Source organism: Chamaea fasciata, unplaced genomic scaffold (assembly GCF_029207755.1).
Source record: "Chamaea fasciata isolate MVZ Bird 193981 ecotype frontalis unplaced genomic scaffold, bChaFas1.0.hap1 SCAF_2, whole genome shotgun sequence".
Classification (NCBI taxonomy): Eukaryota; Metazoa; Chordata; class Aves; order Passeriformes; family Sylviidae; genus Chamaea; species Chamaea fasciata.
Genome location: NW_027094087.1, coordinates 111,635,437 through 111,658,757, shown reverse-complemented (window position 1 = coordinate 111,658,757; position 23,321 = coordinate 111,635,437). Strand labels below are relative to the sequence as shown.

Here is a 23,321-nt window from a genome sequence, read left to right as displayed (position 1 = left end):
GCACGGGTGTGAAGGACTCTGCCACCACGCACATGGGGACAGACCCTCTCTGAGGTCCCCAGGTCACCCTCAGCTGAGCCCTGACCCTGCCACTGCTGTGAGGGCAGGCTAAAAGTGGATTGGGACCAGCCTGGCACCAGGGACAGTCCCTGGGGCTGGGTGAGTGGCAGGGAAGAGGAGAGGAAATGCTGAGTCAGAGCCTTGGAGAAGCAGCAGTGCAGACACTGCAGAGCGTGGCTGAGGGATTTGCCTGTCTCAGGGAAGCTTTTCCTTGGAGAGGCTTTGAGATCCAACCCCTGATTAGGAGCACTGCTGATTTTATTATCTGTTGCTGTTAGAGGGAGCTTTACAGTTGTAAACCAGGAAAATTAATACAGTTGCAGGGCTTTTAAGTTCAAAACAATATTTGATGCGATCAGAACTTTCATCCAGCAAGCTGCTGTGCAGTCTGGGGTCAAGGCCATCATTATGGCAGTTTGTAAAAAGCCCTCTCTCCTTGCCCAGAGGAGCTTACAAGCTAGACAAAAATGCCATCCTCCCCCGCTTTACACAGGAGACATAGAGAGCAGGGAATTTCTGAACATCAAGGTGGACAGGAGATGAGCAGAATCGGGGTAAGAATGTAGGGATAGCCTTGTTGGTTCAGACGAAGGGTTCACCAGGCTGCACTTGCTCCATCTCCTTGCTCACACACGAGGCAGCAGGACCCTTTAGCTGGCAGTGAGGGTGGAGTGCTCTGGCAGGGGACAGAAAGAGGAATATTCTGCACTCAGTGGTGAGCACTGGTGTGTTTTGCAGCCTCCTCTCATTCATGCCTCAATTCACAAGCAACTTCTGGTGCCCACAGCTGCAGCTTTCACTTCTGGCTCCTCCAGAACCACTTCTTAATTTTTTTAAATTTTTTTTTTTACCCCATTGTTAGTGCTCTCCTTATCTGAGTGCAAATCACTTGTTTTCTCCCTGTTGTGCCTCCCCATAGCCCTCCAGTCCCCCTTGCTAGGCAGAAATTCCAAGTTGTTCAGGATACGTGCTAGCCTGGCCCAGAAGAGAAGATGTCAGTTGAGACTGTAGCAATACCAGCCTGGCAGGAGAGCTCTAAAACCATGCATGTGTTTTTCCACCTTTTTCACCTTTTTCCAAGGTGAACCACATCCCTTGGCCTCCCTCTGTGCTGATCCCTGTGCTTTCCCCAAATGTGGGCAATTGGGCAGCCTCACTGTGCTGTGGCCATGGAGGGATGGCATCCCTATTCACCACGAAAAGAAGAAAAACCTCTTTTCTTCTGCTTTCAGTGTCTGCCCCTGTGAGTGTAATCCTGGCTCTCCTGTCTCACACCTCCTCTCCCAGCCTTCTGAAGTGCTGCCCCAGGGCTGTTCCTGATCCACACCCCGAGGGCCAAAAGGGTTCACTGGAAAATATCAAAATCTGTCTCATAAGCAGACCCAGCTGCTCCTTTGAGAGAAATTCCTCTCTGGGCTGTCCTGGGCAGTTTGGAGGAAGCATTTTGTGATAGCAGCTGATGTCTTTTGACCTTTCTCAGTACTCTTTGAAAAATTCTCCAGGTATTGCTTGCTTGCTGCCCTCAGGTACTTTGAGGACCAAGAGGATACCAAGGCAGTGAAAGGAGAGAGTTTGGTAGAAATATCTTATTACATATCTCCTCCAATGACTTGTCCAGTGCCCCTGAGCCCAGACAAGCTTTTTGCATAGTGTGGTAGTTTGAAATAGCTTGTTTTTTTGGTGAGGAGGAAAAAGGGTCAGAGGAGATGATTTTTGTGAGTGCACTGGCATTTGGCCAGCAGTCAACTCACTACACGTAGGAAAGCAGCTTGCAGATCTGCTATGCCCATCCCATAATTTTGTTTGTTTTCATCCTGTCTCCATTTGGTTGTGGTTTCCTGGGACAGCAGGACCTTGGCTCACACAAGCTCAGCCTGGGTGCAAGGGGAAGTGTTCCCCCCACCCCTCCCAGAGCTTATTTTGTTCCATCTCCCACACTTCCCTGGCTGCATCGTGAGCGCCTTGAACTGGCTCAAATGGCCAAGTTAATAAACTGAATCATTTTATCTTGCAATCAGGACAGGGAAATGAAGCTGCACTGCACAGATGGGAGCACACGGCAGGAGGAGGGAGGGAAATCAGGAAAGATGGGGTAGAAGGAGATGGAAGGGAAGGGAAGGGAAGGGAAGGGAAGGGAAGGGAAGGGAAGGGAAGGGAAGGGAAGGGAAGGGAAGGGAAGGGAAGGGAAGGGAAGGGAAGGGAAGGGAAGGGAAGGGAAGGGAAGGGAAGGGAAGGGAAGGGAAGGGAAGGGAAGGGAAGGGAAGGGAAGGGAAGGGAAGGGAAGGGAAGGGAAGGGAAGGGAAGGGAAGGGAAGGGAAGGGAAGGGAAGGGAAGGGAAGGGAAGGGAAGGGAAGGGAAGGGAAGGGAAGGGAAGGGAAGGGAAGGGAAGGGAAGGGAAGGGAAGGGAAGGGAGGGGAAGGGAGGGGAGGGGAGGAAAGAAAGAAAGAAAGAAAGAAAGAAAGAAAGAAAGAAAGAAAGAAAGAAAGAAAGAAAGAAAGAAAGAAAGAAAGAAAGAAAGAAAGAAAGAAAGAAAGAAAGAAAGAAAGAAAGAAAGAAAGAAAGAAAGAGAAAATATCTCCTTTTCTGTAGCAGCCAAGTTGTTCAGCTCAAGCCTGCCCTGGGACTGTACCCTCACGGTGGAGCTTTTTTATCAGCAAATATTACATCTAAAAATAGCAGGTATTTCTGCCAGAGAAGCAGAGCAGGGGTATCAGAGGAAGTTGTTGTAGGAGGAGGGGGAGATCTCCTGCAGATTCCCTTTGCTGTCTGTGGTTGAACTCTGCTCATAGCTGCTCATTCACACAAAAAAGGGATCGTGCCAGACTTATCCTGGAATATATTTACAGAAATATCATTGTTTAAGGAAAGAGCCCAGTCATAGCAGCCTGCAGAAAGACAAGGCACAATACACCCACAACAGGCTCATTGCTGCTTCCCAGGTCAGACGAGCCTCCCCCAAATCCACTGGGAGATATCCTGGGCCAGGCCAGGGTAAGAAGTGCAGGTGGAGAGGCTGTGGTTCCGGTACTCAGGTACTCCACGGGGGCTCGAAAAGTTTTCTGTATCGCTCTGCCCTGTGGTTTAGTAAAGAAGCAGCCTGAGGTGTGTGATGGGCCCCTGCTGACAGCAGAGGTGCTGCTTTCCGTGACCCCCACACGAATGAATCGCCGGCCTCCGGAGGCGCTGGGGATGCTCGCTGGGGATGCCCGGCTGGAAGCCGCAGTTTCGGAGGGATGCAGGAACTTTCCATTCGCTTTGCTGGGGCTCCCTCCGGTGGCATTGGGCTGGAAGGGCTCAGAGCCTGCAGCGCTGCAGATCCTTGGCAGGGACTGAGCCGGGCACGATCCAGGGCAGCGTTCCCCACCGGGACCCTGCTGACGGCATCAGGTGCTGGGGATGGGCATCGAGGGGACAGCAGAGCCCAGAGCAGGGCTGTGAGTGACCCCTGCGCTCCAGAAGCTTCAACGGGATGGTTTTTGCAGTGTGGACTGTCCCCAGTGCAGCTGCTGCTGTCCTGTCCCCACCAGGAACCCCCTGAGCAGCAGGGATCCCCGGAATGTACATCCCACAAGGAATTGTATGCCTCCATCTCTGTTGCTGGCATGTGAAACAAGGTGCCAAGGGTGGTGCTGCCAGCATTCACCTCAGTACAGAGATGCTGGGTGATGCAGGGGGGGCTGCTGTGTCATCCTGGAGCTGTGGGGATCCCGGAGGAACAGAAGATGCTTGGGGGGGAACCCAGGTGTGGGATTCACGTAGGGGGAGGGATAATTTGGGAAAAGCTGCTGGCTTGGCAGCCCTTAGAAAAGGGTTACTAGACCAGCCTGAGTTGTGAGGTGACATCTCCTGGTGTAGAGAGAGAATGGTTACAGAGAGGCCTTGAGAGGGGATGAGAATCCCCTCAGGAGCTCACAGGGTGAAAACAGGAGCTCTTTGTTTTGTGTGGAGTACCTGGCTAAAAGTGGCTGTGGTGTGTGAGCTCTGCTCTCCTGGCCCCCAGCAGCATCCTGTGACAGCCAGCAGCCCCTCTGGAAGCCAGTGAGCTCCATGGAGACTGCATGGAACCCCTCCTGCTTCCCCAGGGAGCCAGAGCTGGGCAAGGAGACTGCAGTTTTGCCATGGGGTTTTGTGTAGCTCCCAGGGCTTCCCTCTGCCCTGCACAGCTGCACTGGCCAGGTATCTGTGCTGTGGTGTGCTGATCCTGCACAAATCATTGCCAACATGAGCAGGGGCTGGGAGCCAGTCCTGGCCAGACTGTCTGATGTGAACACACAGATGTGCAACAGGTACGGCAGACAAACCTGCACGGGGGGCTGTGTTTGTGGCCTTAGTGAAGAGCCAGAGGAGGAATTCCACCTGCAAAAGCAATGCCAGTGAAAACCTGCCAGCAGACGGGTTCAGAGGGGCAGCCTGAGGTGAAGCCTGAGCCCAAGCCCTCATTTCTCCACTGCCAGCATCACCCTTCAGGTCCAGGTGAGCTGCTGATGACCTGAGCTGAAGCCAGGCTCTGCTCTCTGCACCTTGGAAAATTTTTACCCGAAGTCAAGCCGCTTATTTTCAAAGCAAGGAGCTCTAATCCTGTGAAAGTGTTATTTTCCAATTATGACTTGCAGGATGGCTGATGCAGATCTAATCGATCTGTTTAGTCAGCCCTGTGAAAGCACAAGGCATCAAAGCTGCTGGCTCTGACGCAGCTCAGGAGCTGCAGTGCCCCGTGTGAATTCTTCCCATTGTTGTTTTAACTCTTAATTTCGGGGCAGTCACTGCAACAACGGACTTTGCTGCCACCTAACTAAGGAAGCAACGAGGCTTAGGAAAAAAAAAAAAAAAAAAAAAAAGAAAAAGGGTCAGTGTTGTCTCTAAGCTGCATGGTCTTAAAGCATTTCCCTGGAGCTTAGCAAGAAGAATATGGTCACAACAACCAGCAGAACTGTGTTATTGCAGAGCAGGGCCCAAGGTCAGTAGTGTTTACAGCACTGGTTTGAGCACTGTGAAGCAGCTCTAGCTGAAGTAACACCAGCTCAGAAAGTAACACTTGGGGTGTAAATCTGTTACAGGAAACCCATGCAAGGCTGGGTGGCTGTTGAAATGTCCTTCGGGTGCTGCACCACATGGGTCTTGGGAAGGATCTGCTGTACTCTGGATTAGCAAAAGGCACAGGGAGTTTCCCAGGAGCACAGTTGTGGAGTTAGATTTCAGAGCAGAGCAGTACTGAATGCTGGAGTAATACTGGACAGCAGTTTCCCCACGAGATTAAAATCTGTTTAAAACAGCCACAAACAAGAGCACTAGTTCCTGTTAACTTTGTTGGTGAGAGTGACAGGAAGAAGGAATCTGAACTGTGCTAGGGCAAGGCAGCTGAAGGCACAGCTGGCATGAGGCTACTCAGCCATTTAGCCCAAATTAAAAAGTCTCCCTGAGCATTCATTAATGCTGCTGAAAGGTTTTTTTACCACCGCACCTGGAACAGCTTTCCTGCAGCCCCTGGCACTCGCTGGGCTCAGATGTGCACTGCTGATTTCAGTTCTCTGGCCTGTTTTGCCTCTTCTTTTACTGAAGGGCCAAAAGCCTCCCCATGGACCCTGTGGAGGAGCCTGGGCAGCTGCTGGCTCTGGGCTGGCAGCTGCCAAGGGACCTGGGGGTCCCTGTCCTCAGCTGCCCTCACCTCACTCTCCCCCAGCTCCCAGACTGCAGACACCCTCCAGCCTGATCCCAGAGAGATTCCAAAGGGAAGCCAGAATCACCCAGCAGAGGTCAGGGGACACCAGAACCGTGGTGGCTGCAGTCTCAGTGAGCTGGTCTCACAGCTCCCAGTGATTTTTCCAGGTGTCATCTACCCCAGAAAGGGCCTGAATTTTATTTCTTTACTGTCCTTAGCAAAACAAGAGATAAAAGTTCTGGAGATGCAGTTAGACTGGAGGGAGCCTGCAGCAAGGGGCTCCCAGGATCTGCCTGACTCCTTGCCTCTGCTGGGGATCTCTCCATGGGCCTGTTAGGACTATTAATCCACAAATGCCAGAGATTTATGTCCAAAAAAGGAGACAGAGGATTCCTTTTACTTTATTGGAATAAAGGGAGAGGCCATGGGGCATTTTCCCTGGGGTCTCTCAGATATTTGGAGGATGCAGCCTCCTATTTATCCCAATTTCCTGGCTGCATTTCCCTCTCTCTTTTCCCATTGGCTGAGGTACTTGAGAGTTACAGATTTCCCAGACGGCCTCTTACCTAAGATTCCCCTTTAATGTATAAACCCCCTTTTAATTTTTAATTCTTATGGAATGTATGGGTTTTCCTCATTGTTTCTTTCATCTTTCAATATCCAATTCCATTTATCAGCAAACCCACAGTTTGTTTGTAAAGGCAAATATCTTCTTTTCCATTCATCAATCAGTGAAATCCTTCCCATTGTTTCTTTTATCTCCCAGTGCTGGTTTTATCTACCAGCAGACCCATTGCTTGTTTGAAAAGACAAATCTGTCATTCCTCTCAGGCCTGACACACCTCTAGGGAAGAAGTTGTTAACCAGAGGCTGAAAGTGGCTGGCTGTACCTGACATTACTGAAAAAATGGATCAGTTGTTGGTCCAAGAATTGTGTGTATTGACTACAGTATTTGAAAGCTCAGCGTAGAAGAAGTTCTTTTGAAGGAAGTGTCATCTGTCGTGTGTAACCAGGTTGTTCACCACCTTGGAGTGGATCTTGACTGGACACAGCCAGGGAGTTGTGGGCAGTGGCTCCATGTCCTGCAGGGCAGGAATGAGGGGTGTCCCTCCGGGCTCTGCCTTGGCCCCAGGGCTCTTGCATGGCTTCCCCAATGACACAGACAATGGATCCAGCTCACCCTCAGCACATTTACAGGGGATGGGAAGCTGAGCAGGGCAGGTGTGACACTATGGAAGGACAGGGCCACACAGAGGGACCTGAGCAAGCTTGGGAAGTGAAACCACAAGAAACTCATGAGGTACAACAAGGCCAAGTGCAGGGTGCTGCACCTGGGCCAGGGCAATTCCAGACATGAGCACAGACTGGAAAAAGAATTTACTGAGAGCAGCCCTGCAGAGAAAGACTTGGGGATGCTGCTGGAAATGAGCTGGCCATGTGCACTGGCAGCCCAGAAACCCCCCATGTCCTGGGCTGCAAAAAAAAAAGGGATCCAGCAGGTCAAGGGAGGTGATTCTGCCCTCATGAGACCCCCCTGCAGTGCCGGATCCAGATTTGGGATCCTCAGCAAAGAAGGTCAGGGAGGTGTTGGAGCAGGTCCAGAGGAGGCCACAAAGATGATGCAGGGACAGGAGCACCTTTGCTGTAGTGACAGGCTGAGAGAGCTGTGGTTGTTCAGCCTGGAGAAGGTTCTGGGGAGACCTTATTGTGGCCTTTCAGTATTTCAAGTGAGTTCATAAAAAGGAGGGAGTCTGATTTTGTATATGAGCAGACAGTGATAGGACAAGGAGGATTGGTTTTAAACCAAAAGCGGAGAGATTTAGATTAGATTATTGGGAAGAAATCCTTCATTTGAGGGTGGTGAGGCCCTGGCACAGGTTGCCCAGAGAATCTGAACGTGGAAAGTGTTCAAGGCCAAGTGTTCAGGCTGGATGGGGCTTTGAGCAAACTGGTCTAGTGGAAGGTGTCTCTGCCCGTGGCAGGGGGGTGGAACGAGGTGATCTTTAAGGTCCCTTCCAACCCAAACCATTCAGGGATTCTGTGAATGGGGGAATCACCTCCACGAGGTGAAGAGGGATTGCTGGTCTACCTCTGTGGCAGTCATTAAACCCAACCACTCCCATGTCTGCAGTGGCAGGGCAGCAGCACATGTCCATCCCAACCCTTTTCCACACAGGCTCTCTGTGCCCTTTGTCTCTCTCAAAAAAAACCGGGCAGCTGCAGTGAGCAGACCCTAAGGCAAGATCCACCGCACTTTAATCACTATGCCAATGCCTACAAAAGAGCCCGCTTGTTTTTTCCCCCCATATAAACTGCTTTCCTAAGCAGTTGTCTTCACTGGAATGTCATGGGAATTTTGCTGTGTTTCTAGACCAGAAGTGGTCCTAAAATCACGGCTGCGAAAAACGTGCTGTTAGCAGTGCTTGGGTATTGGGCCGGCATATCAATGCAGGCTCACCTACAGCTGCTGTCTAATAACACATTCTACTAAATAGCTGGATGAACGAGGTCAAATCCTACAGGCTGTCGTTCCTTACTCAGTTTGGATGTGGTAGATAGCGTGTGTCTGGTCCTCAGCACTCCTACATCCAGCTGAAGGTCGGGAAAGAAAAAATTTGCATCTCTGTTCACTTTTCCTGGTGATTCCCCATCCCTAGTCTATCCCTGTGGCCAGTGGAGCACAGAGTGCCATCTGCAGCACAGATCCAGCTGGAGAGGCGTGTGTGCTACTTTTGGGCTAGTGGAGCACTTGGTGCAAAGGTCAGGACGTGCCACGTGTGGGAGGACAGGAGGATCCCTGGCCGCAAATGCAGCAGGCTGAGGAGGGCTCAGGCTAAACCTTTCAGCTCTGGGTTCTGTACAGTGCAGGGCGTTTAGACCGAGGGTCACATAACAAGGCTTGGCTCTGAATTTCCCATTGCAGTTGGAAGGGTTTAGGGAATGAGCTCAGGTTGAGAAGTCATCCTGCCAGGGGCACGTTAAAGCCAGTGCTTACCTCCAAAGGGTACTGTAGTCTGGGAGATGAGCTAAAGAGGTGTGAAACAAGGCTGCAGCACCCGTGAAACCTCAGCTCTTTCCTTTGCACCTTCTTTTGTTTGGCTGATAACTCTGATTTTCCCCGCCTCTTGCCTATTTGTGCCAGGTATTAGAAAAAATGGCCCATTTCTTGGGGGCTGCTTGGGAAAATCTAATTGTGGACCGAAATGAGCTGGGACATGAACACTTTGAAAATCAGATGTGATTTCAGGGTGAGAATGAGGCCCCTATCTTTGTCCCTTATGTAGGGAATTACAGCTAACAGAACAAGTCGCTGGGATGGACGAGATTCCTGACTAATTCAGGTCATCTTGTCGGCAGTGTGGGTGTTAGTGCCTTCCAGAGGTTTGGAAAAGCCTTTTTTCAGGTGCCTGGGAATGGTAACAATGACCCCGCTGAACCTCTTCCAGAGCCGTGCAGATTTTCAGACCCCGGAGCATGTTTTGCCTGAGTGCTTTGTAAAGGAATAGCCAACTCTGCAGTGTGGCAACCTCTGGGAATAGATGTTAAATGGATGTAGAGCATATTGTGATCTCAGCTGAAGGCTGCACATTGCGTCTGATATGTTGTGAACACACTGGAAAAATTGCCTGCTCTACAGTTTATGGGGATGAAAAGCCCGTGCCAACCTCTGTAAGCCATGGAGCAGCCATGTCCAAACCCTTGGAATAACATTCACTGGAGAAGGGAAACGTCCCCTCTGCTTGGTGGGAAGATATTTATCACACATCCTTACAAGGGTTGCACTCCTACTCACATGGCCTGGAATTCTCAGGTTCTGGGAATCCCAGAGGGACAGATGCAGTTTTTGGGAAGGCTGTCCTTGTTTTCTTAAAGATACATGCCAATTTTTTTTTTTAATTTTATTTTTTAAAATGTTTTATTGATCACAGTAGGTATTGTCTCAGCTGATTGTTTATTTCTTCAACCAAAGTGGATCTTTGAAGGCCAAGATAACTCATCCCCCTGGATCAAGACAGAGGCTTGCAAATAAAGTGTCACAGCTGCAGCAGGGCACAGTAGACGAAGGACTGCCTCTTCCACAGTTGCAGCCACTTGAAAGTCTTGTCTTCAGAAAAAAAAAAACCCAAATTCCAGAAGAAGGTGGTGCATGAGAGGAGAAACAGTGGACAGGGACTGGCTAAGTTTAGTGGTGTGGGCTGGAGGAGCAGGAGGAAGGGTGCTGTGTGTCAGAGCGAGTTGTGAGACTCTCAGGAATACTTTTCCCAAAGGGAAACGTCTCTTTGTCCTCTGTGGTGCTTTCTTTACACAGCTTTTGAGTACTACAGCTAGTGTGGTCATGCCTGGATCCCCTTTTCCCCTTTCCAGGGTAATCAGCACCAAAGTGTGAATGTCTCCTTGCAGGTAAGGACTGTCTCCTTCCACCTTGGAAGTCGTGCTCACCCTCGAGAGGAGCAGACCTGATGGAGCCCCCAGGACAACATTTTGTTACCATAGGGATGATTTAATGTTCGCCCTCCTTCTCTTATCCCTCTTTTCCTTGGGTTATCCCTGGGGCAGGAGCCAGCTTCCAGCACAGGCTGGGACAGGAAGAGGATGCGCACAACAGGGACATAAAAGCAGTGAAATCTTCCTGCCCTTCAGAGAATGCTGGCCTGCTTTTAACTCGATTGGGAAGAGCAGGCAGCTCTTTAGATGCACCAACTCTTTTAGGAACCCTGGAACAGGTCTGTAAAGCAGCACAGACCCGGAGGAAGACTGAACAGCACTGACAGGTGTTAATCACTCCACAGCACAGAAATACACAGATATCCTGGTGAATAAAACTAGAGAGTCAGAGTGAGAGCAGGACAAGACTTTGGAGGTAGAAAGGAAGGTTGAACACTCTCGGTCGGGTGGCAAAACAGTGGATTTGCTGAAGGAGAGTTACCTCTCAGATCTCTGTGTGGCTGCAGAACATTCCTCCTGTTGTGCTCTAGGTGGAGAAAGCACACCAAGCCTTGGGCAACAGACTGCAGTTTTATTTGCTCATCTGCCTGAAAGCTATGGGAAGGCTCCAGAACCATTCTCCTCCATCCACAGCTGTTCATAAAGTGCATTATTTAAACCTTTATAACTGAGAGCACCCTCTTTTGGTCACTGAAAACTCCTCTGTGATCTACAGGTCACTGTGTCAACCTAGGGAGTGAGAAATGTTATCCAAATACTTTTATGTTTGCGTGCTGCGAGTTTAGATTGGGGACCTTGCATTTAAAAATGATTGTTCTGAATTTCCCTCCTGTTGTTGCACCCACAGCTGCAACTCGCCTCCACTGCATCACTTTTCCCAGAACTAACACACAAATTCTTTTATTTCTTTTGCTCAGCAGCTGCAGCAGGGATTTTTCTGTTTGCTTGTTTTCCCTCACTGCATTTGGTCCCCCGGCTATGACCCTTTGACAAAATGCATAAAACATCTGGGAAGGAAAAAAAAAAAAAAAAAAAAGGAAAGTGAAAAGAGGGGTTGTTTCAGACTGCAGATGCTGTGACAATCTTTATCATTTAACCTTAATTATACACAGCAGAGCCATGGCCACTGGTGTAGCGTCAGCAACACCAATGATCCCATCTGCTGTGCCTGAGCAGAGCACTTTGCTGCGGGTTAAAGCCTGGGAAATGTGATGCTCTCCGGCTTGATTATCCCTTAGTTTGCATCTCCTCCCCGGGAGCGTGCTGCAGTCCGCCCCTCGTGCTCTATTTGCCTCACAAGCTGTTTAAGAGACGTCAGGGGGAATTTTGGCTCACGGTGGCTCTTTCCCGTGGCTCTGGGGATGTGAGAGAGGCACGAAGCTGTGGTGTGCAGCAGCTGAGGAGCCCTGCTGGGGTCAGCCCTGGGCTCGGTGACGCAGGAGAGCCGGGCTCAGCGCTCTGCTCGCCGCTAATCTTTCCTCCGCTAACCTCCGCCACCCTCCTGCTAATGCTCATCCTCACATGAGTGCGCATAAATCCAGCGAGAGGATTTGGCAGAAGCTTAGACAAATGGTTCATTAGGGTCTTTTCTCTGCCAAGGGGTGGTTTTTTTTTTTTTTTTTTTTTTTTCCTGAGGTTCCCGTCACCGAGGTACTGTAAAAATAAATTCTCCAAGTCACCGGAAAGCTGCCACCCTAACAGACTCGTCTGGCATCCAGGCGTGAGGGACAGGGATCATTATCCCATCAAGAGATGGAGGGTGGGTTGGTTTTTTTTTTTTTTTTTGCTCTCGGTTAGGCTGCTGGATGGACGGAGTGGGTCCCTGCAAGCCAGATAAAAGCTGTGATTGTTTTGTGTTTCTCCTCAGCACGGGGAGATTTGCAAATCCTGTGGTGCTGCACAGGTGCTTCTGGACATGGTGGAGGTTCAGGGAGGTTCACTTCTGTGGAGGGACATGCTCCCTGGAGCAGTCTCTGGATGTGTGCTATTCAATCACTGCAGGTTTTCCAGTTCAACTTTAAAGAGCCTAATTATACAGGTAGCCTGTGTACTCACAGCAGCAGGTGGAGAATCGAGTCGGTTTCAGTGTCTGTAGTAGCAGCAGGTCTCAGCACCTCCGGCCTGAATCAATAACAAGCCTTGCCTGTCCAAACCCCCTTCGTCAGTGTCCCTGTTAAATCTGATACTGCCTCCTTGCCCTCTCCACCATCTCTGCAAGCCAGTCTGCACTGACAAACACTTCAATTCCTAATCCCCCGTTGCACCTGAGCACTAAACATCTACTGCAGCATCACCTGCAATCAGGCGATTTTTGGAGCTTTCCTGGATGGCTTAATGATTCCTGCAATGATGCCTGCATTCAATGTTTAGTGCTTCCCCACCAAGCCCTGCTCAGAGAGAGGCAGACTCCAACCAGGACTGGGTTGTTCACTGCAATGATCACCAGGTGGCTGCAGGGTTTGCAGAATGCCTTTTGCAAGGCTGCTTGTCCTGATCAGACCACTCTCTTTCCATGGTATCTTCTCTTCCAGTCTTCTTTCCTCCAGACCTCCTCCTCCTGCCTCTCCTTCCCCACTACATCAGCACCACTTCCCCTGCACCAGCAGATAAAGCCACTTTTGTTTCTGGCTACTCACTCTTCTTCCTAGCTACCCACTCCTCCCTGTATTCCCTACTTTGCCAGTGCAAAGGCTGGGTATCAATCCTTTGGAGAAGAAAATTCTGTAGGATCACCCTGCAGTGAGCTCTGTAGGATGAACCACTCAGTGCAGGAATGCTCATGTGGACTGTGAAGAAATAACCCACATGTAAAAAGTCAAGAACACTGGAAGAAAAAGAAATTTATTCTCTGGATTCTAAGTTATAGCAAATTGTGATTTTTTTTGGAGAGCCTGAAGAGATATGTTTTTTATTTATATATTTATTTATTTAATTTTTTGAGGTTCACACCAAACCAGGAATGGACATAATTTTTCCTTTTTTTCTGAAAATTAGCCAAGATTTTAATTCCTGAAGGTGTTGCATCATTTGCCATAATTATTTGCTTTAGACGAGTAAACATCAAGTCACAAAACAACCCTATGCTCTCAGACTCTCTGATCTGAAAATAAAAATTTCCAGAGCCAAGGGAATACTTTATCCAACAGGACAAGGGGCCATGAAAAGCTCAGGGAGATGAGATCTGGTTGCAAGGCAGGGGAACTCTCAGCAGTAAGCTCTGTGGAGTTGCAAGGTTTTTTTAAACAAAGGACGGGGGAGTGAAAAGGGCTGAAATTGTACCTCTGCCAAGTCGTTTTACAGGATGATACTCACCTGAGAGCTACAGATGAGGTGAAACATCACTGCTTAGCAGCTGTAAAACTTCCAAACCTGCTCCTGTCTCCGTTCTACTGCTCTCTGGGTGTGTGTGAGATGCTCCCTCCACATCTCCCACTCTCTGGGAGCTGCTGCAGGCTGGGAAGCAAAGTGCATCCCTCATTCCCTATGCAAATCCATTGATGAAAACATAAAATGCATTGTGCTGCTAAAACTTGCTGAGCTTGTTTGACTAAGTGCCAAGGATTAGCAGAACGTAAATTCACCATTGATTTGACAACAATGATATTATGTGCCCTAAACACTGATGGGATTTGTTCAGTGTTTAGGATGTGGGCTCTGATGTGGAAAAAAGGGATTGCTAGTAATTTTTAAAGCCTCTTTGGCTGCACCAAGGCAGACTGTTGATATTATATAAATTCTTTAGATAAAATAAATATCAGTCTTAGGGTAAGTTGAGTGGATGTTTAACTTTTTCCCATGTACAGCTGAATTGTAAAGCTGACTGTGGATTGCTGCAAACTGTAAAATGAAAATTGCCCCATCCCTCTAAAATGGGCAAAACGGAGATGTTGGAGTAGAAAAAGAATCACAAAGGTCAGCAATAAAACAGAGGACTATGCCTTAAAAATGTTGAGGTGAAGATTTCTTTGTCAGAAGAAAACTAAAAATGTCCCTTCCATGATTTGTCCCCACTGTGATTGTTCCCTCCCTGGCTCTGGGGTTCAGCAACTTGGCAGCCACAGTCCCTGTGGGACAAAAACACTGTTGGCTTGAGTGGGGACCACCTGGGACAAACCTTGGGGTACAGGGATGACCATTCCTTAGGCAGGAGCTGCAGAGGGACGGGAAGGGAGAGTTGTGGTGGTTTGCTCCAGGACAAGCTTAGCCAAGAGTCTGGAGGGCAGGGGCTGCTCCCCTGCTCCCAGCTGGGCAGCTCAGGGCTGTTTGAGAGCCATGGGAATTTGCAAGGTTCTCCAGGGAGATGCTGGTCTCTCTTTAAAAGAAAAGCAAGCCCAGTTTGGTGGCCTTTTTTTGTTTGTGTTTTTTTCATAGGTGCTCAGCATGTAGTGACCCTCCCACTAACTGGCTTTTTTTTTTTTTCTGTGAACTATCCCCCAAGAGTTGCTTTCAAGTGTTCTCTGCTTTTAATAAGAATCACTAATTAATCTAATTAAAAAAAAAAAAACTGTCGTTTCTCATGCCAGACCTCCCGTTGCATGGCCCCAACCCCAGATAAGCATCGTGCAAACTGCACTGATAACCAGGCCTCCCTTCCTCCCATCCCTTATAAACTGTAACAAGATATCAACAGCACTCAGAACTCATCAGAATCACTGCTTTCCTGCTTTCCACGGTGTCGGGTGGGGAGGAAAATGAGAGTCACTGGTGTTGTAATCACCTGCTCCTTCCTCCATCAGCATCCCGGGTACGCTGTGGTGGAAAGGTTTGAAGCTCCTGGGCGTGAGGAACAGGAAATGAATGAGTCTTCTAAGAAAGGGCTCTTCCCTTGAAAAGAAAGAAAGGAACAAATGGTCTGTGATCATTTCTAGGGAAAGCTTTTAGTAAGTGCTTAGCAGCCAAAACTGATAACCACGAGTGAGCCTGCCCTTTCTGCTTGACTGCTTGCATTCTGACTTCTATGACTTCATACTGACTTCTTGCATCCTTTCCAAAGCTTGGTCTACGCAAGATTAAGATAAACATGGTGTTTTGTTTCTTTTCTCCACTCACCAGCTTTCTTACACAAGTTATGTAGTATTTTCCATCGCAGCAAGTGTGGCAGGAAGAAAATCACTTTATTATTTGCTCTAGTTTCGTGTCCCTCTCATGATCCTGTTTTTGTAACTCATAGATTTCTATGAAATGGAAACAGTCTGACTGGCATGCTGCAACAATTTTATCATTAAATATTGCCAGAGAGTGCTCAATCCCTTATATCATCACTAAACAGCTGACATCTAAACACAGAGGACCTTTTAAACGAGTATAGTTGTATTTCGGGGGTTGATATGTGTATTTGAAAGAAGAAGCCCTTGGATGCATTCCTGTTTTCCATGAGAACTATCTGAAGAGCTGCATCCTCTGCAGGGTGACAGGGTACACTTGGCTTGGGGGGAAATGCAGATCAGAGCAGTCTGCCTTTTTTTGGCTCTCCTGGGGCTGGAACAAACCACTTGAGAACGGGAACCCCCGTTCCATCAGCACTTCAGGACCTCCTACAAACCCTCCAGTCACTTCTGACCAGTCACTACACCTGACCAGTGACTGCTCCACTGCAGTATTTGCTTTTTTCTTCACCCTGGGCTTGCACAGAGCTTGGCAAAGGGTTGGAGACAGCCCTGGGCTCTCCTGGAAACGGGGAGGTGGGAGTCAGTCATGCAGACAAGCACAAGCAAAGGCTGTGCTTGATTGCTGATGGCAGCTTTACTCAAGAACGTGGTGTGGGATTTCTTCAGTTTGTCCTGGGCAATATCCTTTAATAAATGTCTCACTCACACGCTGGCAATTACACATCATGGTTTAGGAAGGGATTATTTCAAAGGTAAGCTGGACAGCAGAACATTCTGGAGGATTTTCTCAGTTTGATTCACATTCTAAACTTGCAATGAAGCTTTGGAAAAATCTGCCTTTGATGCATTGCTCTTGGGTGTGCTCATGACCATATGCATTCATTTTCTTCCATTCAATTTCCTCCAACAAATCTCACTGCTTTTGCTCAGCAGGTGATAATGATGCTCAAATGTTGTGTGTCTTGTCAGGTCTGGTCTGGTTTGCTGAACGGGTGGAAAATGATCACTTTCTCTTCTCACACCAAATTCTCACTGGATGGGATTCATCTCACCAGCTTTGCTTGTCCAGAAGGAAATTAGAATTAGAATTGCCTCCTCAGCTCCCTCCTGAGATACAAATACTGCTGAAAGGGGTCTCATTTCACCTTTCCTACCCACCCACATGATGATGTGATCTGGAGGCCTCTGTCCCTCCACTAAGTGGACAGGCACCATGGACATCTCATTTAAACAGGACACAGAAGTTTTAGACCATTGGAAGTCACATGTGATGCATCTCAGGAGATTTTTTTTTCTCTTTTTCTTTTTCTTTTTCTTTTTCTTTTTCTTTTTCTTTTTCTTTTTCTTTTTCTTTTTCTTTTTCTTTTTCTTTTTCTTTTTCTTTTTCTTTTTCTTTTTCTTTTTCTTTTTCTTTTTCTTTTTCTTTTTTTTTTTCCCCAAGGCTTGCAGGTAGTGTGAAGTCTGCAACAGAAAAGAACCCCCTGTATATGAAATTTACATTTCAGTGAAACATTTTTGTTCATGAAAGACAAAAATGCCTGTCCAAGACACATGGATGTGAATAAATGCCTGTCCAAGACACATGGATGTGATTAATTCTAGGGAAAGCCATGAAAATGTGGGTCCAGAAGAAAGGAAAGACATAAAACCACAAAGTTGGCTGCTGCATTTCAATTATTTGAATGTGTGGTAACATACATAAGGAGTTGGCTCTTTAGAGAAAAATGAGAAATATGTCTTTAACTAAATTTTGTCTGAAATTATTGTAATTTCAGATAAAATTCAGTTAAAGACATATTTCTTATTTTCCTCTAAAGAGCCAATTCCTTTCATCTCACTGAACATACAGAGTGCTCTGATTACCTGGATGTTGCCCACTGGCACAGGTTGCCCAGGGAAGCTGTGGCTGCCCCATCCCTGGAAGTGTTCAAGGCCTGGTTAGATTTGTCTTAGAGCAACCTGGGCTCCCTCTTGGCCTCAGTAATCCAGGGAATAATCTGGGGAACACTCTGGAGGTCAGAGCTCAAGGGTTTGGCAGTTTTGTAAGGACTGAAGGATGTCCAGAGAGGATCCTGCCTTAGTGTGCTGTGCTCCCAACATAACCCCTGATTTGGGAAACACAAAGAGGATGTTCCTAACACACTTTAGGGATGGCATTCACCCCTCAACCCCTGACCTGGGGCCCAAATGGTCTGTCAGACCCCCAAATCTCTATCACTTTCTGTGTGAGCACAGTTCCCACAGTTCCCACAGTTCCTCTACCAGCCAAATAAATAATTTGCTTTGTGTGTTCCAGTGAGTGTTTTGGCATTTGAACTTGTTCCTGTGTCTTTCCTCTCATTTTTTCTCTTACCCTGAACATCAGGTGATGCCTTCTGCATCAGGTCACTGCTGCCAGTTGGCTAAGTACAGGTTAGCAAGTGTCTGGAACTGGCTGGCTGAGGAGAGATTTTTTTTTTTTTATCTGCCAGGACAAATCTCACAGAGTTCTTGAAGAGAAATCTTGGTAGTGTTTTATGACTCGTTTGCTTTCCCTTGATTTCTCAAACAAAATGACAGATTCGGTAAAATGGGAATAAATGAGGGGTTAGGTCTCTCTCTTGTGTTTTTTCCCTCCATGGCTTGAGGAGAGATTGATCTCTTTGACACCTGATTTTAGAAAATCCTTCATGCCTGAGAGCCAAGGCTAGACCATGGGGCCTTTTCTTGCCGGAGCTATGTAAGGTGGAACCTAAGCTCTTGTCTGTCTTCTTAGCAGTCTTTACTGTGGTTTTGTGTGGTTTTCTGCTCAAGTTTTTGCTTTTCATGAAGGAAAGCCTCTGTAACAGGATCTTCTGGTTCCTACAATTCTTCCAAGGGCAAGGATTTTCCAGGACCACACAGTGCCTGGATGCCAGGTGATTCTCAGCTGAATTTCACTCAGTGACAGAAAAGCCTCGGTGCTTTTCTCAGTTTAGCTCCTCTGGCCTGGAATGATCTGGTTTCTCCCAAAGAAGAGGGCAGGATCTCAGCCACCCTTGGTTTCTTTAGTCCCTGACAATGTGAGAGGATGATTCAGCCCCTCATATCTGAAGTGCCTTCTGGAAGTGCCCTCTCCTCTTTTTCTTTTGCTCTCTGCTGACTGCAAAAGGTGCTGAGATGCACGAGGCTCCCAACACCGGTGCTGCTGCCGCTCAGAGGCTCCCGGAACGCAAACCCTGCCTCTCTGGATGTGATGGAAATGGGGTTTCAGCTGTGGCCACAGCCTGTGAGCCTTGCTGTGGAGCTGGGCAGCCTGGCTGCCCTTTCACTGCCCAGCCCAGCTCAGCTCTCTGGCAGAGACCGCGGTTCCGGCGGCGGGCACGGTGCCCATGGCCCAGCAGCCCAGGGTGCCAGCTGACCCCTTAAAGGAGGCTTTAAGTGAAACAGAAATGAAAAACAGCTGTAACCAGAAATGCATGTTAAGCAGGATCTGTGCTGTGACACCAGGAGATAAATGGATCTCCCACATCACTCCTAAATCAAAACAAGGACACTCTCAAGAGCAGCTTTGGGACTGATGTTACGGTCAGAGACAAAGCTTATTTTTCTTTCTTTCTTTTGCCAAAGTATTTTTTGTTAAAAGTTTTTGTTTTGTCAGACAAAAAATGATGCTCTGCATCATTTGTTAGTCCTGCTTCCCTGCCAGTCCTGCCATGACCCCTGTGCCAGGGGTGTCAGGCCCCTCTTGAGTGGCAGAGGCACTTTGTAGCGTATTGCAAAAAAGTTTCCCCTTCTTCAACCTGAATCAGACCCTTTTCCCTTGCTTGGAAGAAAGCTGTTCCATTAATTTGGAAGAAATATTGAGTTTCTGCTTCAAGGAGGGGCAGAAAAGAAGCAAATTAATGAAACCCAAGGTGAGGTTACGGAGACCCATGGAGCAGATCTCTTTCACAAGCATCTTTGAGATGCCCACCGGGGTGTCCTGCTCAGCCTGCTTCATTCCACAGGGGACATGCCAGCACCCCTGGGCACCCCGTGCCTCGCAGCCTGCTGCCTGGCATCATCCCTCCAGGACATCTGGCACCGATTCCAACCAGACTGTCATTTCCAGGTCAGTCTCCGCATTTCTGCTGACCACGTTGCCTCCATCATGAGATCATGTCTTTCCAGAGGGATCCTGCTAATGCCTTCATTCTGCAGGGCCGGTATAAATAGGGGGAGCTTCCCTGGGGCTGCAGTCCAGCCAAGGCATCGCCGTCTCCCCAGCAGCGGCTCTGCCCCTTCCACTCTCCCCTTGCAGCCACAGGTCTCAGCAGCAGCAGAAGCAGCAGCAGCAGCAGCAGCAGCAGCAGCAGCATGGACATTACCATCCAGCACCCCTGGTTCAAGCGTGCTCTGGGACCCCTCATTCCAAGCCGTCTGTTCGACCAGTTTTTTGGAGAGGGTCTCCTTGAGTATGACCTCCTGCCTTTGTTCTCGTCCACTATCAGCCCCTACTACAGGCAGTCCCTCTTCCGCAGCGTGCTGGAGTCGGGCATTTCAGAGGTAAGGGCCCTTTCATTTCCTCTCCTTTTCCTTCCTCCTCGTGCCTCCAGTCACTCCTCTCCACCCACATCTCACACTGCTGTTGCCCCATGTGAGGGGATGAGGAAGACCCCAAAAGTGCCAGGCACAGCCCACCCACCCCTTCTTGGGCACAAAGGGAAACCCTCGCTGGGGACAAAGCTTCCCTTGGAGAAACAGGAACCATTTTGGCTCCTTTGGAGGGTTGTTTCCAACACAAGAAGGCTGGCTTTGCTGCTCTGTGCCCCCCAGGTGTGCAGCAAAGAAGAGCAAGGCTGCTCCCAGGGTAAGTGCCTGTCAGTGCAACTCACCATGGGAGAGGACCCTGGCAAGTGGGAGCGTTCTCCACCTTCTCCTCCACCTTGGGAGCTCAGTGGTTTTGGCAATCCCTCACTGAAAGACCGTGGAGCAATTTTCTGAAGGGAACCGTAGGGGAATGTGTAGCTGTGGGGGCTATGATCCAAAATTCAGGGATAGGTGCTTTCTGTAGCCCTCTCTTACTGCCTTCCTCCCAGAGCTATAACCACAACGAAACCATAAATCATTGAAAGGACAAAACACGTGCTACCAGAGAGTCTTGCACTGCTTTCCATCCCCTCTCTGTGCCTGGTCCATCTGGCAGGTCACTGAGTGCTAAAGGGTCCCTGGCACAAGAATAGCAGCAAGGAGTAACACCTCTCCCCAAAGGAGTAGCCAAGGTGCAGACACCTACCATGGCCTCCTGGTGACCCTGACACCTCCCAGTGACCCTGACACGGCCTCTCAATGTCCCTGGGTCCCCACAATGGGAAGAAGACCCCCTCTGAGGCCCATAGTCACAGAAGGACAAAGTGCCAGACCACCTCATTTTTGGCCTTTAATCTGTGGTGATGTTGGTGCTGCCCCCAAGCCCAGAGCTCAGCCCTCACTGTGTGACAATGCTCATTTCAGGTGAGGTCTGATCGGGACAAGTTCACAATCATGCTGGATGTAAAACACTTCTCTCCCGAAGACTTGAGTGTGAAGATTATTGATGACTTTGTGGAAATCCATGGCAAGCACAGTGAAAGGCAGGTAAGTGGAAGTGACGGTGATGGTGGAGCAACTGGGGAGTCCAGCTCCCGTTTTACTTCTTTCCACCAGTTCTCAGCTGAAGGAAAAAAAAAAAAAAAGAATATATCAGAAGAAGGAGTTAATTATGAATTTTGTCATTATTGGCATGGTCTGTTCCCATAGAGCCCCCACCTGATATCTGACAATAACAAGCTAATCCACCCCTCTTTTGTTTATTTTCAATCATCATCTTCCATAACCGTCAGATGACGATGTCCATTGTTCACTAATAACACTGGGCCAGACACAGAACATCATCTGGCGCTGCTGAAGCATGGCTGAGTTTTCATAAGCCAGTATCCTTAGTGAAAACAGAGTTTTCATATGCCAGTCTGAGAGAGAAAAGCAAGAGCAAACAAAACAAAAGAAAACCAACCAAGTGCCTCAGGCTTGGAAACTTTTAACACGGATGTCATGGAAATATCTGTGGGGGTCGAAAAGTGAATTATACCAGCAGGGGTTTAATTCTTCTCATACACATTTTTGGCCAGACAAAGCTCTAGCCTGGAAACAGTATGAATTTTTTAATATAGTTATTATTCTCATGGCCAACTTAAAAAAAAAATAATTGCATTTCTCATTCTTTTGGCCAAAAAAAGAAGGGGGCCAGGATTGTGTACTTTGGCTGACACAGCATTGCAGCCTAGTAAATAAATGCATGGGTGCACATGTCCACCCTGCTTTTACCTTCCCAGGCCTCCAGACTTTGTCTCCGAGCATCTTTTGAAACCAGAGGTCCAAATCAGACCCCAACTTGGGATCAAACCTATCAGCCAAAATCACTCCCTGCTGCTCTGCTCAGCTTTTGCAGCTTCAGAGGTGCCACGGGGGACACCTGCCCCTACAAACCTGTCAAATTAAACCCAGCAGAGCTGGCAGTGTAGTGTCACGATAAGCCAGGGTGATTGTGGATCCCCTGCTCTGAGGGAGCCAGACGAAGGGAAGCACAGCCACACTGGAGGGTTTCTGACACGCCTTCCCCCTCCTTTCCCCACTGCCTCTCAGGACGACCACGGCTACATCTCCCGCGAGTTCCACCGCCGGTACCGCCTGCCCGCCAATGTGGACCAGGCTGCCATCACCTGCTCCCTGTCCAACGATGGCATGCTGACCTTCTCGGGCCCCAAGGTGCCCTCCAACATGGACGCCAGCCACAGTGAGAGGCCCATCCCCGTGTCCCGGGAGGAGAAGCCCACCTCCGCGCCCTCCTCCTAAGCCCGCCGGCCGCCGCGCCGCGCAGGCTGCCACCACCCTGCAGGCCTCACTCCCAGAGCCTTGGCGTAGATATCAGTGAATATCTAGAGGGGTTTTTTCTTTTTTTGGTTCCTCCTCCACTTTGTTTCCTCTTTTTTTTTTTCATGTTTTCTTTTTTTTTTCGTTTTCCCCCCTTTTCCCTTGGAGGGAATGAGGGGCTGGGCGAGCGGCTGGTGGACTTGGGAAGCTTAAACCTCGTGGGGATGGCATGGATGGCAATGCTGCCATGCTGCTGTGCTTGCTGAAAGGGTCTCTGTCCGGTGCTGTAGCCCGTATCCACCATCAGGCAGGAAGGAGTGCACGAGTAACGCTGGCTCCTGGTGCACCAAGCCTTGAGGCGAGGCTTGGAACAGGGGGAAAAGCCCTGCAGAGTTGCTGTACCCCACTCAGAGTTAAACTGGTTACTCTCAAGCAGCAATAGAGCCAAGCCCCACACTCAAGACCCCACGTCCATGTGACGAACCTGCCATGAGATCCTTGCAACCGCAGGAGAAATAACAATGATGATAATAATTAATAATAGTATCTCACCTTCGGGGGCGGGGGGGGTTGCAACGTGTATTTTTTTTCTTTCTTTCAGCAAAGTGTTTAAGTGTCTCTGTTCACGCCTCTGCCCTGTCATTTCCCTTCGGGACAATTGGCAGGAGGACAAGCACGTCTTTCCACTGTCTTTGTAGGCCCTTTGGGGCGGGGGAGAGGGGGGGCTCACCACTGTGCAGAGGCTTCTCATCCCCAGCCAGCTCTCCCCAGCCTGTGTGTGACACTCCCTTGCTCTCTCTCCCTGTAAACTCTAGGGTAGCCCCACCTCTCCCACTGGTATCTGGCGCTCAACATGAGAAATGTGGTCAGTGGCGGTCAATAAAGTGATATAGGAAACACGCAACCGGCCTCTGGTGTTTCATTTTCTTCCTTTGTAAGGCTTTGTGAAGGTCAGTGTGGTGCCCAACAGCACTTGGAGGATGTGCTTTCTGCCGCTGGAAGTACACCTTGTGAGGATGACTCGCCCTTTCTTTCGTGTTCCCGTTGTCCCTCATGCAAGCCAAACCAAAAGGATCAGAGAAAAAACCAAAATTCAGCAGCCTGACCACTGCACCGTTCCTTCAGATCACTGGGTCAGTACAAACAGCAGTTCCAACCTCATGTCCGTGGAATTTAATCCAAACTAATGACTAAAATT

The 23,321-nt window shown here is 48.9% G+C and overlaps 1 protein-coding gene across 1 annotated transcript; it reads left to right on the top strand.

Moving 5' to 3' along the window:
- The first annotated feature begins 19,591 nt into the window (after positions 1-19,591).
- On the top strand, positions 19,592-23,018 carry CRYAA (crystallin alpha A). The gene is made up of 3 exons (XM_066177534.1): positions 19,592-19,780; positions 20,729-20,851; positions 21,896-23,018. Exons 1-3 carry the CDS (start codon positions 19,592-19,594, stop codon positions 22,103-22,105), a joined length of 522 nt encoding a protein of 173 aa, XP_066033631.1. The 3' UTR covers positions 22,106-23,018.
- The last annotated feature ends 303 nt before the right edge of the window (positions 23,019-23,321 follow it).

What these genes read in the sequence shown, in the direction of transcription:
- CRYAA (XM_066177534.1), top strand. Translation starts at nt 19,592, where the DNA reads ATGGACATTACCATCCAGCACCCCTGGTTCAAGCGTGCTCTGGGACCC. An exon ending in TGGAGTCGGGCATTTCAGAG is followed by an intron (nt 19,781 to 20,728) that starts GTAAGGGCCCTT and finishes TGCTCATTTCAG; the next exon opens with GTGAGGTCTGATCGGGACAA. An exon ending in GCAAGCACAGTGAAAGGCAG is followed by an intron (nt 20,852 to 21,895) that starts GTAAGTGGAAGT and finishes ACTGCCTCTCAG; the next exon opens with GACGACCACGGCTACATCTC.